Raw genomic sequence first — 15,268 nt, forward strand, 5'->3', positions numbered from 1 at the left:
AGGAAACTATATTATTCAGCCCAGGATATTTTCATGTTTTTCACCATGGAACGCTCCCTGACCTACTCCCATCCTTGGATAAAAATATTATCTGCTTGAAAAGGTAAATCAATAAAAAATAAAGTGATCTAGGAAGCCACCAAAGGATTTCAACCCCAAACACAATCCAACTTGCATTTTTAAAAATCTCTTTTACTGCTGGTAAGTCAATGAAGGAGGGCAAATAGAAAAGAAAGATGACAACGTATTCATTAGGGAAGAATTAGGGAAAAAAGAGGGTAGATTCAAGAAATATTTTGTACGGAATTCCATGGCAGTCCAGTAGTCAGTGCTTCCACTGCCATGGGCTCAGGCTCGATTCCCAGTCAGGGAGCTAAGAGCCTGCAAACCACACTGTGCGGTCAAAAAAAAAAAAAGAAAGGAAAGAAAGAAATACCTTGGGAGAAGAATCAACAGAATTTGCTACTAGATTCAATTGAGGGTGGGATGAGACAGACAGCAACCAAGATGCCGCCCAGTTCTGCAGCTTGGGGAACTAGATGAACGTAGAAGGAGAGAGCAGGAAGGCTGCAATGGTTTTTGTTTTCGGCCACGTGGCATGTGGGATCTTGGTTCCCAGAACAGGGATCAAACCCGCATCCCCTGCAGTGGAAGCACAGTGTCTTAACCACTGGACCTCTGGGGAAGTCCCAAGGGAAGGCCGTTTCTCTTAAGACCTGTTCTGAACGTGGTATGTCTAACATATCTTGAAATGACATCTAAGTGACAATGTCAAGCAGGCAGTGAGATGTATCAATACAAGTCAGGAACACAAGTCATACCTGGGTCAGAAGAATAAGACTGGGAACCGTCACAGTCAGGGTGACATTTACAAGCCCTGGAACTGAGAGCTCATCTCAAAGGAGAAAGTGGAGAGAGAAAAAGGTACTCAGAGGCAAGTCCTGAGAAACCCTAGTATCTAACAATGCGAGAGAATAAGAGAAGCAGCCAAACACGGTAACTGCCTGCCTCTTCGTCTACCTCCTGTTCTCCGCTGCATCAGTGCTACAGACACAGTTTCCCACTGGTGGGGATATACTGCCATCTCCTTAGCCATCCACCCACTAGACATTTCACTACTTCCATTTGTGAGGTTTCAGTAAATGTTGCCATGAGCATCTTTGGTACCTTGAAAGGAGGAAGAAAGCAGAAAGATGAAAGAAAGTCTATTTGTTTAAACAAACAGGTATACAGAGGAGAAAGGAAGGTAAGTCTGGGTTCGCATCCCGCCTGTAACCTGGGACCAGGGTTCACAGATACTTGCCATTGACTTGTCAGTGACCAGTGCATTCCAAATGCTTGTCATGGCCTGTCGAATGCCAAGGTTGGGGTCAAACTGGTAACGATAAAGACGCGGAACTAGCTGAGGCAGGAAAGGAGCCAGCTGTTCTCCAGCTCTGGTAGCAATTACATTAAAACCAAAAGCAGCACCCTAGAAACACAGTAGCAAGATGAAGTAACTCAGACACACCTACTGCAATAAAATATTAACGCATTAAATACCACCAAATTTTCCCTCCTAGACTTGTCTCTGAAGACAGCCTGATTTACTGAGTGTCCAGTATCAATACTATATCAGCTCTGGGGTGGGACAGAGCTCTCTCACCACAGACTTGTACAAAACACACTGCGTTATCAATTTTCACCGTCTGCCAGTGAGGCAGGTTTGATCTGAAGGGAAGACAAAAACACGAAACTGTCTAGCAACAGCCACTTACCTTCCTAGAGTTCCACATTGCATGATGGTTGGCTAGGTTCATAAATTTATACACCAGATCCGGCTGACTAAGATCACTTGCCAGAGAACAGAGCTCCTTGTAAGTAGAGAGGCCCTGGCTTGAAAACAAGAACCAAAAAGTACGCAGTCATGTATTTCTCTACCTCCAGTCTAACAAAAATTACACTACCAATATCACTAGGACATTTTAAAATTATTTCCACTAAATTTCCAATATTGAGTTATCTCTTTACCACAGAGGCAGAGAACCAGGGTGAAGAGAAAATAAGAAGTTGCCAAATTCAGTTCTCGGCAACAGCTGGTGAGTGACCTAAGGCACGAACGACGCCCGTGTGGGTACAGCCCTCGCCACCTCCGAGGCGGCGATAATCCTTCTGTACACTGTGCACCAAAGTCTGCGGATCCTGACAGGGCCGTCTGAAGACAACTTCTGTCTTCCCTAGGTCTTTTCTAAGCTCGAGTGATAAGAACTTTTTTGAATCGCCCTCCCAGTCCAGTCCCGGGCTCCTTGATGGTTCAGGACCTCGTAATTGTGGGCAGCAGTTCAGCTCCTTCTTGGCTCCTGGCCGCGTCCTGCCCCCTCACTCCCCAGGTGAGAACCCCGAGGTCCCCTTCAATCAAATTCCAGCACATAGAGTTCCATCTCAGTCTGGTTTCCAGGAAACTGAATCTAAAACCCTATGCTTTTTCTCTGAAGGGTCTTCTTCTGCTAACACACACCACTTCCCACGAGGCTGGAAATCAACTTGGCGAGTATCCTCTCCACTGGACGGAAGGCATCTCCAATGATAGGTGGATTTGGCACACTTACCCGTCGGGGGTTTTGCCAAGGCTTCCTCCCTGAAACACCACTGTCTCTCCGGAAACTTCATGTTTAGCTCTAAACAAAAACAACAGCAAGAATTTACATGAGCCTCAAAATTTTCATACTGCCATTCAACTAATGTAAACATTTCAGCTGTAAACTGTTAAAATCAAATTCCCTATTAAGTATCTACAGTGAGCAAGATGTAAAAGCCAACTCGCCCTTCCCATTAGCCTGAGAATTCTGTAAAATAAAGTCCAGGAAGAACAAATCAATTCTCTTCACAGATCAGACTGTGAAGGACATGCAAGCCCTCTCTCCTGTCTTCATTTCCGTTTAGCCAATCATAATTATGGTACTTCCATAATCCAATGCTTTACCTGTCCCGAGAGCATTCAGTTTTCAAAGCCTGAGTTATTGGCATGTTTGTGAAAAGTAATTTAGTTTACTTTCTAAACAGTATCCACTGGATAATTGAACTGCTGTCCACAGCATAGCAGTTGATGACTTGCAATTTAGAAAAGGCTTAATAAACAGGAAACTCAAAAGCTGAACTCTCCTTCTTTCACTGCATATTCTTGGTGTGTACAAAACTTGCCCTGCGTGTTCAAATCTGAAGTTTTCAAGTTCACCGTACCTTTTGCCAGTCATCAGTGTTTCTACAAGAGTAGAAACCAATTCCTGCTGATCTTGTTCATTGCCCAATTCATACACCAACCCAAGGCCTTTTGAGGCAACATCCTGGCTCAGTTCTACACAAAAGTCAGACAAACCAATATTAATAAAAATTTGTTCTCTAGCCATCAAGTGAAAAAGACTTTAATAAACCTGCAACATTAACTAAAAATGATATCAAAGCAAAGATATGAAAACACCATCAACCTATTTTGTTAAAAAATGTATTAAATCATCTGAGTGGACAGGACACCAGCCAAGTCCCTGTAAATGAGAACTGCATTCACACAATATCCAACTCACAAATCGAGCCACCCCGGCTGGGCCTCAGTGTACAGTGCACAGTGACAAACGGTCAGTGGATGCAAGGTGCACACGTGAGAGGTAATCAATTTCAGGAGAACCCATGGGTAATTTTTAAATGAAAGGTCAATATTATATCACATGTTTAAAACAATTTATAAAACAAAGCTACTATTTAAATATCTAACACATATATTTGCACCCTCTCCCAGCTTAAATCACAAAGGGAAAAAAATGAATCCTAAGTAGAAGAAAGCTATTATTTAGTAGAAGCTACGCATGTTAAAGATAGCCTCGGCTCCACTTTCAAATGCAAAACTGATCTGATGAATAAATGATTCATTAATGAATAAAATTAATGGGGTTCTCAGGTGGCGCTATAGTAAAGAACCTGCCTGCCAATGCAAGAGACATAAGAGACGCAAGGGATGTGGGTTTGATCCCTGGGTCAGGAAAATACCTTGGAGGAGGGCATGGCAACCCACTCCAGTATTCTTGCCTGGAGAATACCATGAGCTGGGGAGCTTGGCAGGCTATATAGTACATGGGGTTGCAAAGAGTTGGACACAACGGAGCAATTAACACACACAATGAATAAGTGCATGAGAATCAAGTTTCCTGTAGCCTTCTCTTATGGTCATAATCCAGATTTTTCAAAATTTACGATACAAGTTTAAAGAAGTTTGGAAATCAAATATTTGCCAATAACTTACCATCATTTTCTGACAGAACAGAAACAAATGCACTCTGAATTTCTTTAAGATGAGACTGAAATAAGAAAAGAGACATTCAGAACACTGAAACTCTACCCCCTTGGGAGACTGAGAATCTTGCTCTCAGGGTACACACCACCTGTGAAGTCTCACAACCTGAGGCAGTCACAAACCCTGCAGTATTCTCATCTGTGAAGGTGGCCAAATTACCTAAAGGCTGTACCACTGACAGCAGTCTATTCACAGTCCAAACCTCCCCGTTCTCATAACTTCCTCTGACTTTACACCTTCAAGTTAAGAAGCATCCTCCAGTTCATATATACCAGGTATCAGCCTTCATTCCTTCATGTGTAGCTTATTCCAAAGTATCTGTTACAGGTTAATGGCCCTTGCCCCCATACATTTCCCTTCTGACCACCTATTATAAATATTTCATAAATAGACTGCAATAGAGCTGGATCACATTTATAGATGGCCTACCTTCACTTCATTATGGGTACTTAGCTTCCTCACAAGGGAAAGGAGCCAGATGCACGCTGCTTGTCTCACATGTGGGTTGGGACTGATGATGTGTTTATTTAAAATCACATCCAGCACCCAGGGGACCACATCATTAACTTTGGCTCCTAGGGAAAAGCAAAGAATGATAAGAAGCAAATTAAAATAACTGACTAGAGCTTCCGAAAAAAATGTTAAATTCTAGTCAACATTTACTCAACAGAACAATCCTACAACATATTAATATCTAAACAAATAAGGTGTTTAAATAAATTGCTGAAGGAACTGATCATCATTCATTTCAGAACCTAGCATAAACTAAATAACCATTCAAATGTACTCAGACACCTTTAGTTTCCTAGAATGAAAAATTATCACCAACGTGGGGGAGGTTAGGCATGTGCAGTGGTGGAGGGGGTGGAAAACCTCTGCACCTTCCTCTTCATTTTGCTCTGAACCTAAAACTTCTCTTTCTAGGACACTATCTTAATTTTTTTAATATCCATATGATTAATGTAATTTTACTCATTTAAATTGTGACTGTAGGGGGAAAAAGTTATTTCCCCTCCTTCATATTCCCTTTTGAACCTTAACTGTATATGAAGTTTTTTAAAATAAATGGTTTTCTTTGTTTTTAAATTTTTATTGGGGTATAGTTAATTTACAATGCTGTGTTAATTTTGTCTTAATTTTCATTATCCCCATTTTCTCTGGTGTCAGCAATTTTTCTTTCTCTGTTGTATCTTTCCCATCTCCCATCTAAAAACTAACACATAAACCAACCTCTATTAACCTCGCCTTCCTCCTCCCGCTACTACACCACTGTTCTCCTTTTGTCCCTTCAGAGTTCCCCAACCTCGGCACTACTGAGGCCGGCAGGATTAGCCTCAGCAGGACACCTTGCTGTAGAGAGCCATCCTGCGCCCTGGAGGATGTTCACAGCACACAAGAGATGTGAAGTCACTCTACCTGTAACGTGCAGTCAGAAAGTACACACTCCTTCACCTACATGGTCACTGAAAGCCAGAGCAACTTAGTGGAGAGACGCACCTGCAGCATGATTGGCACTGCGTGATAAAGAATCAGGGGTGGGCTCCCCTGGTGGTAAACTATCTGCCTGCCAATGCAGGACACACAGGTTCGACCGCCTGGTCTGAGACGATTCCACTTGTCAAGGAGCAACTAAGCCCAGGCGCCTTACTGGCCTGTGCTCTAGAGCCCACATGCCCCGACTCCTGAAGCCCAAGTACCCTAGAGCCCATGCTCCACAACAAGAGAAGCCCAACACTGCAACTAGAGAAGAGCCCCTGCTTGCCACCAACTAGAGAAAAGCCCACACGCAGCTATGAAGACCTGGCACAGCCAAGAATAAATAAATAAAATTACTGATGCAGGGGGCAGGATGCAGGAGGGCAGTAAGGCTCCAGAGGGAGGGATGTATGTCTAATTATGGCTGATTTGCGTTGCTGTATGGCAGAAACCAACACAACATTATAAAGCAGTTTTCATCCAATTAAAAAATAAATTAAAAAAAAGAAGAATCGGGGCACACAAAACTTGGGAGATTGCTAGGCCTTGACCTCTGACAATGGCTAAACACCCCAAGGAATCCTCACGGACAGAGCACAGGTCTGAAGGGAATCGACAGCCAACTCCTTGGCCTCCTTGCCAGAGGACTAAAGGAACGGCTCTTGCTCACTTTGTGCTCCGTCTCCTTTAACCAGCTATCTTTCTTGACTGAGCCGAACTCAGGAGACATATACAATTACTGGAAAAAGAGTCAAAATGGAATGTATATACTTTCCCTCTGGCTTCAGAGGTGGGAACAAGAACAGAAGAGAGTTATACAGCGGGAATAAACCGATTCGCTGACTGTAAGGTACCGGCGGGGGGCGTGTACTCCTCCTCGGTTACCAGCCAGGCGTCCCGGGCGGCCACAGAACCAGTTCCTATCGCAGCACTGGTGATGGCCTCACCGATGGTGAACTGAAGTTCTATTTGCTTGGCCTGCAATGAAGGGGACAAAAGCCAGGGGTCAGAGAGAACATTTCCCCAAATCATCCATTTCCATAAAAAGGCTGCTTACTGGTCTTATTTCTCAGTGTGCTTTGTTTGTTTCCACTCTTTTGCCTGGAGCGCTCTAACAGGATGGTTGGAAAGTGGGGCAGGGTGAGGGAACAGAGCACCCAAGAATGACTTGAAGATCTTTTCCCAAGTCCGCGTTGCACTTTTCACCTAAGCAGAGAACCAATAAGCAGCGATTTTTAATCTTTGGAAGATTGGAATCATTCACTTGGGGAGAAGGACACAGACTGTGAAGCCATACACATCTTGAGGGAAATTCTGTCTCTCACCAGTTAAGTTTAACAGCATTAAACTCTGAGCCTCAACGTCATTTGTAACATGAGCATAAATAATACCATCACCCACCTTGTTCAGGCCATAGGGATTAAACACGGTTAACATACGAACGGCGACTAGTAGACACCTGATTGTTAGTAACCGCACAATAACACTGGCCTTTATCACTGACAGACATCTCCTCTCTGTACACTTAAATTACATGGTATCTGCAAGATCCTCTCAAATGGTTGTTACGGATTCCCTGGTAGCTCAGTCGGTAAAGAATCTGCCTGCAGTGCACGGGACCCGGGTTAGATCCCTGGATCGGGAAGATTCACTGGGGAAGGAAATGGCAAACCACTCCAGTATTCTTGCCTGGAAAATCCCATGGACAGAGTAGCCTAGTGGGCTACAGTCCATGGGACTGCAATAATCAGACACAACAACTTAGTGATTAAATCACCACCTTAAATGGTTCAGGGAAAAAACCCAAAGAACCAAAAAGCAAATGTGGTAAAATGTAATTTGGTAAATCTGGATGAAGGATATAGAGGAGTCCTTTAAATTATTCATACAACTTCACTTTAAATCTGAAATTATTTCAAAAGTCAAAACTATGCATATTGTATACATATACCCAAATTTTTAAAATCAGATTTGGAAACTGACACATCTCACAATTGTGAATCACAACTGATCTGGAATTGGGCCAGTCTCTGGCATTTCTCTCTCGTGTCTGCTAGGAACCGGAAGAGACTTAAGCATAGAGAATAGGAAGAGGATGAAGAGCAGAGAGCATGAGGGCTATGGGGACACTGCGGGGACAGACGACAATTTAGCTAATCCAAGCTCAGTCTCTGGTAGCTCAGCTGGTAAAGAATCTGCCTGCAATGCAGGAGACCTGGGTTCAGTCCCTGGGTCAGGAAGATCCCCTGGAGAAGGGAATGGCAACCCACTTCAGTATTTTTGCCTGCCATGGACAGAGGAGCCTGGTGGGCTACAGTTCTCGGGGCCACAGAGAGTCAGAAACGACTGGGAGACTAACACACAGACAGACACACACACACACCTCAAGGCTGCAAAGAGGCAGAAACGACTAAGAGACGAACACACACAGACACACACACACACGGGGCCACGAAGAGACACACACACATGGGGCCGTGTGTGTCATTAGACACACACACACACCTCGAGGCCATGAAGAGTCGGAAACAACTAAGAGACTAACACACACACACACACGCACGCACATGGGGCCGTGAAGACACACACACACACACACACACACACACACGGGGCCGTGGAGACACACACACACACACACCCTAACACACACACACACACACCCTAACACACACACACCCTTTAGAACTCTGTCCTAGCCGACCGTGAAGATATTTTGCTTCTGATTCTTGCTCTTTTTTTTTTTAATCCTTTCATCTCTCCAGCATGTTTCAAGCTCTTCATATTTCTAAATTTCTAAACTCTCATAATGTCTTCAGTAGCAAGTTAAGAATCGAGACAAACCTTCATTTATTTATATAAAACTGGAAGAAACCCATCTATATCACAGATTTAAAAAAAGAAAAAGGATGAGAAACCAGACATCACAAACTTTTCCCCAAGAGGTTACAACGTCAGTGACATCCAGGGAGAATTTGACATGAGTTCAATTTCTTGTCAAAAAATTTCACCTCAGAAATACTTCATCGAGACTCTGCCAATCACACAGCCTGGCCCCAGTTTTATGGGCTGCAGGGCACAAAGCAAACTCTGCCTTCAGCCTAGTGGGCAATTAGGAACTGTGGTGAATATGAAGAAACCATGGAGAAGCAGGAAAGCACAAAGAATGAGCAAATCCACCCGCGGGTGAGGGGTCAGGGGAGGTCTCCAAAGAGGCGCAGCAACACCCTGAGAAAGAAGTACACGAGGGTCCTTCAAAAGCTCAGAACAAAGACGGACAAAGAGGCTGGGGAAGAAAAACGTGAGTCAGTAAAAACAACCGAAGCCCAATTGGGGCCAATTGTGTCGAGTCACTGATCACACTGGCTAGCAGCTGCTTGGAGGTCTTCTCCACCACACTGGACGTTTATCTAGAAGACCTCAGACTCAAGAGCAACCGGAACACCGGCACCCACTCCCCTCAGCCAGGTGACTGCGTGCATTTCCCCTCCACTCACCCTGCACCACACTTTACAGAACACATCGCGGGATAAGGACTTCCCCGCACAGGTGGCTCAATCAGTGCTATGACTAGCACCGCCCATGGCTGGTACTCTAAGCACTTGGGGAACGAATGAATCAAAGTCTCATTTTAAAACCTCACAACATGCAAAATTCCAACAACAAAAAAATGCCTTTCGTCTGAATGACTTAACAATCAGATAGCAATATAAATACCTCCACAGAATCCATCAGACCTTGCAAGAGGAGCTTCTGGTGAGGAAAATCTCCATCCCCAACTGGAAAATACCCCAGTGTTTGGATAGCTCTTTCTTTCATCTGGAAGAACAGACAATGTTTTTTTTTTTTAAGGAAGTATATAACAGCTTGGTCCCAGAAAAATGTCTTCTGGGAGAAAAATGAGAAGGTAGGGAGGAGGAGTCTGTCTAACTAAATGCATCTGTGCAAGTTTTCTTGTTTTTCAAGCATCCAATTTTACAGAATTACGTCTACAAGACACTGGAGGTTGAAAGACACGAACTAAGTTTATTAAGGGTCCACCACTACAAAAGAAGGAAGCACAAAGTCCTTAACCAGCTCAGTACCCTGCAAACCGTAACAGTTATAAATGGAGATTCTGGGCCCAGAAGGAACCTAAGATCGGTCACAGCTAGACCATTTTTAGTGGCCTTTGAGGCTGTGTGACCTCAGGCAAGTTACTTCACTTTTCTGAATGTTCCTCCTCTGGGAAAACAGAGATGACAAGCATACCTACTTCACTAGACCTTCTGAGGGTTCAGTTAATAAAAGCAGGTGATGCACTCAGCATATGCTTGGATGGTAATGACTAGCTAATAACAGCCGATAAAAATTACACTGCAATCTTCTTGCTAAGTTTTAAAAACTAGCTAGATTGAGAATAAGATTACATATTTATTAAACTTGCAGTAAACTGAGTTTTTCTGTTCATTAAATCATCTTACATTTCAACACTGAGGTACTCTTATCCCAAAGAAAAAATTTAAAGTCTATGAAGGTTTTTATCTAAAATTAAAATACTATAAAGATCCTCTGGGCTTCCCTGGTAGCTCAGACAGTGAAGAAACTGCCCAAAATGCAGGAGACCTGGGTTTGATCCCTTAGTTGGGAAGATCCCCTGGAGAAGGAAATGGCAACCCACTCCTGTATTCTGGCCTGGAGAATCCCATGGACAGAGGAGCCTGGCGGGCTGCAGTCCACGGGGGCGCAGAGTCAGACACGACGGAGCGACTTCACTTTCACATTCAAAGGTCCTTTTCCTCAGAGATGACTCACACTGCTTACCAATGCCCAAACTCATTAAAACCCACCTGGTTATAGGAGGTTAAGATTTAGAGCTGGTCTGAAATTATAAAAATCATATAACTATTTAATACTTTATTATCTACCTTTTGCATGACAGAAGAATAAACTTGATGCATTTAATCTTAACAAGTTATGGGCCTTAACTGGAGTAACTGGGTCAAAAGGGCACACACACAAAGGCTATATACAAATCACCCACAACTCAAAATTAAACAGTTTTTAGAAGAGAAGGGTAAAAGGAAGAGACGTGCCTTATTTGTTTCTTTACTGGAGGGTATTCTGTTTAGCAGGCTCTCCACAAGATGCAGCTTGGTAAAGCCTGATCCCTCACTGGGGATTGGGAGGGGACCATTTCTGCCAATTTCCCCCAGGGCTGTACAAGCAGCAATCGCCAAGAGAGGGGAGGTGCTATCCAAAAATGAGCCTGTGAACACATTTACACAAAACAGAATTATACTTATCACCCTTGGAATCCAAAACAACCAGAGACGTAATTGAGATTTTCTTAAAGACAGCAAATAAAAATCAAAGTCTACAATATATTTTCTAATTGATAATTTGTTATCATTTCTTTAGCAATAAAACACCACGGAGTGGGGTCCTTTCTTGACATTTAAACTTTTTCCCATAATGGAATCATCTCTGTTAAACAGAAACAAATAGAAAATATATATAGAAAAATGAGAATACCTTCAGTTATTAAAAACAGAATTTATTTAGCATCAAGATTTTGTGAAAAAGCTTGTGTGTTTAGAGTACAATGCTATAAAAAGAAATTAAAATGTTACAATAAATTTTAACCTCATTCAAAATCTTGTAACCTATTTATGCTGACATCCACATCAGCATAAACGCATTAATTACCGATTGTTTCTGTGGCACTCTGAATGAGCTCCTCTTGTTCAGGCAGGAAATCAGCATGTGTCTCCAAGTTTGGCTGCTCTGCCATTTTCATTTTCTTCTTAGCCAAGTATCTTCCTACTGTGAATCCCAGTGCAAGCAAGGATCCGTGCTGTATCTCCGGGCTCTGGATTTAACAACACAACAGCGTATGTCTTATCTCTCTCTCTCACATGTGTGCGAACGCACTGCAATAACTGTGCTTATCACAGTCATCTCCCCCACAAAACATAAGGCCAAAGAATAAAGTGATCATGGGAGGCTCCACGGGATGTTAAAAAATCAGCTGGCGAACAAGAGAAACCTAGAGTTTCAAACACAGAGAATTCTGAGAAGTTGAGTTGAGTCATGACTTATATTTGGATTCCCTAATCCCATACTTCAATTCTGGTGAGGTGACTCCCTCAATGCTCTGATAAGCACATAGGTTTTCTTCTCCCTTATAACACTTATATAACTATACCATCATAATTTCCAAGCATGATTTTTCCCCTACTGCCAACAAAATACAATGAACTAAAGCCTATTTCTAATTGCAAAAACCTCCAAACACGGGCAGGCATGACTTGAAAAGCACATGACTTCAACAGTGTTTCCGGATGGCACAGGTACAGAGAGAGGTGGCAGGAGCTGGGGAAGGAGCACCAAGCACTGCCAGAGCTTCTCATGTGTCTACTCCCCGTTGTCGTCCTAGCCCCTGAAACAGTGTCTGTGAGACACAAGGCACTCAGACTTGTTGACTGAACTGACTGCATCCAAGCGCTATCTGTCTCATTTCATCTTTACCATCATAAAAGCAAGCAACTTATGTGTTCATTTTACAAATGAGAACATAGAAAAAAATATACTAGATGCTTTTGTAAAACTTCTATTTCACACACACACACACACAAAGAGAAAGGCAAAACTGATGGCATACGTGATTGTCTTTCGTAGTCTTTATCAGCTGTTCTATCATTGACTTCAGCTCATTTCCCGACACTGTAGATACCACCACGGAATAAAACAAGGCTGCCAGTTCACGCATCTCTTCTTTACTGCTATTCATGAGACTCTGAGCAATGTAGAAAGAAATATGTACATGATATAGGATCATCTCCCTGCTGACAACTTCTAACATTTAAAGTTAAAAGAACACATGATACATTACAATGTTCAAGTTATTGGTATTTTTGAGAAAAGAAAACAACCTATTATTTCAAAACAAAATGAAGCCCAGCTACCCTCCCTTTCTGAAAATGAGCATTTTAGCTTTGAGGATCGGATGGATGCGGCCCATGGGAAAGAACACGTGGTTGCAGGTGGCACCTCTGGTCACATGGGGGCGCCCTTGCTCTGCCCTCTGGACCACAAGGGTATTCATTCTCCCTCCTGGCAAGTTCCTGCAATTCCCTGGGTCCTTAGCACAGAGGACCACACTCCCCTCCCCACCCTAATTTGTTCTTTGGGAACTTCTTCCTCTTCAAGAAAGAAAGGGACCTGCATGTGCCTGAATGCCACTGCAGGATAAGGGGCCAGCAGACTTCCAATGTTACCATTTCTGAATAACAGTGAGTCACTGCAGGCCCGAGGCAGGCACGTCCTGTTCTGAGAGGAGTGCTTCGCCTCAAAATGCACCTTCATCTTTGGAGAGCCTGTGCATGGGCCAGGAGGGGGCAGGAAGTGCCAGGATTTCCTTCCAAGGATTAAATGCTTTTTTTCTTTTTTGATTGGAAGGTGCTAGTGCTAAAGAACCCCCCTAAGGCAGGAGACATAAGGGATGTGGGTTCGATCCCCAAGTCCTGAAGATCTCCTGGAGGAGGGTGTGACAACCCACTCCAGAGTTCTTGCCTGGAGAACCCCATGGACAGAGAAGCCTGGTGGGCTACAGTCCAAGGGTCACAAAGAGTCGGACACGACTGACCACACACAGGGTAGACCAGAATCTCATGTGCATTTTCATCAAAGGTACAAAATATAAAGCAGGTGGAATTAACATACAGCTGATCTAAAACAGAGGTTTACATGCTCAAATGATGCAAGAGGTCTACTCTGCCACTGTATTAATAAAAGCAGTCACAGACAACACATGGGTGTGGCTGGATTCCAATACAATTTCATCGACGCTATAATTTCCACATGTCAGGAAATTTTACTCATCTTTTGATTCTTCCTCCAGCCCTTAAGAAATGTAAACACTAGTCTTAGCTGGCAGGCCACACTAACAGGAGGCAGGACAGATTTGGCACACAGACCGCAGGCTAATGACCCCTGATCTACAAGACCAAAGGTCTAAAATCATTTTAAAATCAGCAAATCTCCACAGAGTAAAAAATCTTTTTGAACTAGATGCAATTTCATGAGACTAGATTTTTTTTTAGAGAAGGGTAAAACTCACTCCTCTTGGTAAATTACATTCACGCATTCACACTTAAAAGAATCTGTACATTTTACCATAATTCAAACTGTACCTTCCAAAAAGAACTGCGTCATGAAGCACAAGAGGTACACAAAGCTGCAGAAGCCAGACCTGTACTAAGAAAGACGATTCATTCTGCTCATCCGAAATTCAAATCTCACTGAGCATCCTGCATCTTTATTTGCTAACCCTGGCAACTCTTTTGGTGTGACCATGGGAACACATGGCTGGTGGGAGTGTGAGCCGGAATTACTCGTGGCTCAGAGGGTAAAGCGTCTGCCTGCAGTGCGGGAGACCCGGGTTCAGTCCCTGGGTCGGGAAGATCTCCTGGAGAAGGAAATGGCAACCCACTCCAGTGCCCTTGCCTGGAAAATCCCATGGACAGAGGAGTGTGTAGCCCACAGACAGCAAGCTACAGTCCACGGTGTTGCAAAGAGTCGGACATGACTGAGCAAGACTCCACTTTCTCATATGGAGGATGTGCACTGTCTATAAAAGTGCATCCATGTGTCCTCAATTCCATTTCTGCAGAATCCAACTAAAAATACACCCACTCGTATTCAAAATGACAGACTGTTCATTGCAGCAGTCTGGAAGTACCCTAAATGACCATCAGTAAGGATCTAGAATAATTCCAACTCAATGGACATGAGTTTGAGCAAGCTCCGGGAAATGATGGACAGGGAAGCCTGGCGTGCTGCAGTCCATGGGGTTGCAAATAGTTGGACACGACTGAACGACTGATCAACAAGAATAATTCCACGGCCACAGAGTGGAAAATAAACAAGCTGTTAAAACAAAGAGAATGTTCTCTCTGCAGTCATGCAGGAATAACTCCATGTTCTAAAGCTAAGTGAAAGAAGGTACAAAACAGTGTGAAAAAGTATTGTGTAACACCTGTATGTGAAAAAAGGAAGAAAAATTAAAAATGCTGATTTCATCTGCGTGTATACATGTACCTAAACTCTAGAAGGGACACCGTATACAAATAAGTGATGACCTATATGTCTGTCAGGTGAGAGAGGAAGAGGCAGGAAGTTGAAGGAATCTGGGCAGGTGAGAGACAGAGAAAGATGTTTTACATATTGTTTTATTTAAACTATACAAAATGATTACTTCTTTACTTTTAAAGCAGAAAAATAGTTCTTTTTTACTTATATGACTCTCAATTCATCTCCCCCCTCATCTAAATGGATCACTGCTGCACATTGACCTACGAGCTTCCTAGGAAATGTCTGATGATCAGAGTTTTCAAAGTGACCTAAAGGCAAAAAAGGTCACAAGAACCCTGGTAGGAAGGCGGAATCATGACACTGAAGTTTAAAACACAGAGAATCAAAAAGAAA

General features: G+C 43.2%; 1 protein-coding gene across 5 annotated transcripts in view; it reads right to left on the reverse strand.

Annotated features, from left to right (window-relative positions):
- Positions 1-15,268, reverse strand: part of KIAA0368 (KIAA0368 ortholog) — a 111,811-nt gene that overhangs the window by 31,041 nt on the left and 65,502 nt on the right. For all 5 annotated transcript variants that reach the window (XM_018052589.1, XM_018052590.1, XM_018052592.1 and 2 more), the window contains 11 exons: positions 12,444-12,578; positions 11,489-11,651; positions 10,876-11,048; positions 9,518-9,619; positions 6,655-6,778; positions 4,754-4,899; positions 4,274-4,328; positions 3,220-3,334; positions 2,589-2,657; positions 1,758-1,875; positions 1,304-1,471 (listed from right to left, as the gene is read on the reverse strand). In XM_018052589.1, the coding sequence (XP_017908078.1) occupies positions 1,304-1,471; positions 1,758-1,875; positions 2,589-2,657; positions 3,220-3,334; positions 4,274-4,328; positions 4,754-4,899; positions 6,655-6,778; positions 9,518-9,619; positions 10,876-11,048; positions 11,489-11,651; positions 12,444-12,578 (1,368 nt within the window). The remainder of the gene's footprint in view (positions 1-1,303; positions 1,472-1,757; positions 1,876-2,588; positions 2,658-3,219; positions 3,335-4,273; positions 4,329-4,753; positions 4,900-6,654; positions 6,779-9,517; positions 9,620-10,875; positions 11,049-11,488; positions 11,652-12,443; positions 12,579-15,268) is intronic.

This window comes from Capra hircus, chromosome 8 (genome assembly GCF_001704415.2).
Source record: "Capra hircus breed San Clemente chromosome 8, ASM170441v1, whole genome shotgun sequence".
NCBI lineage: Eukaryota > Metazoa > Chordata > Mammalia > Artiodactyla > Bovidae > Capra > Capra hircus.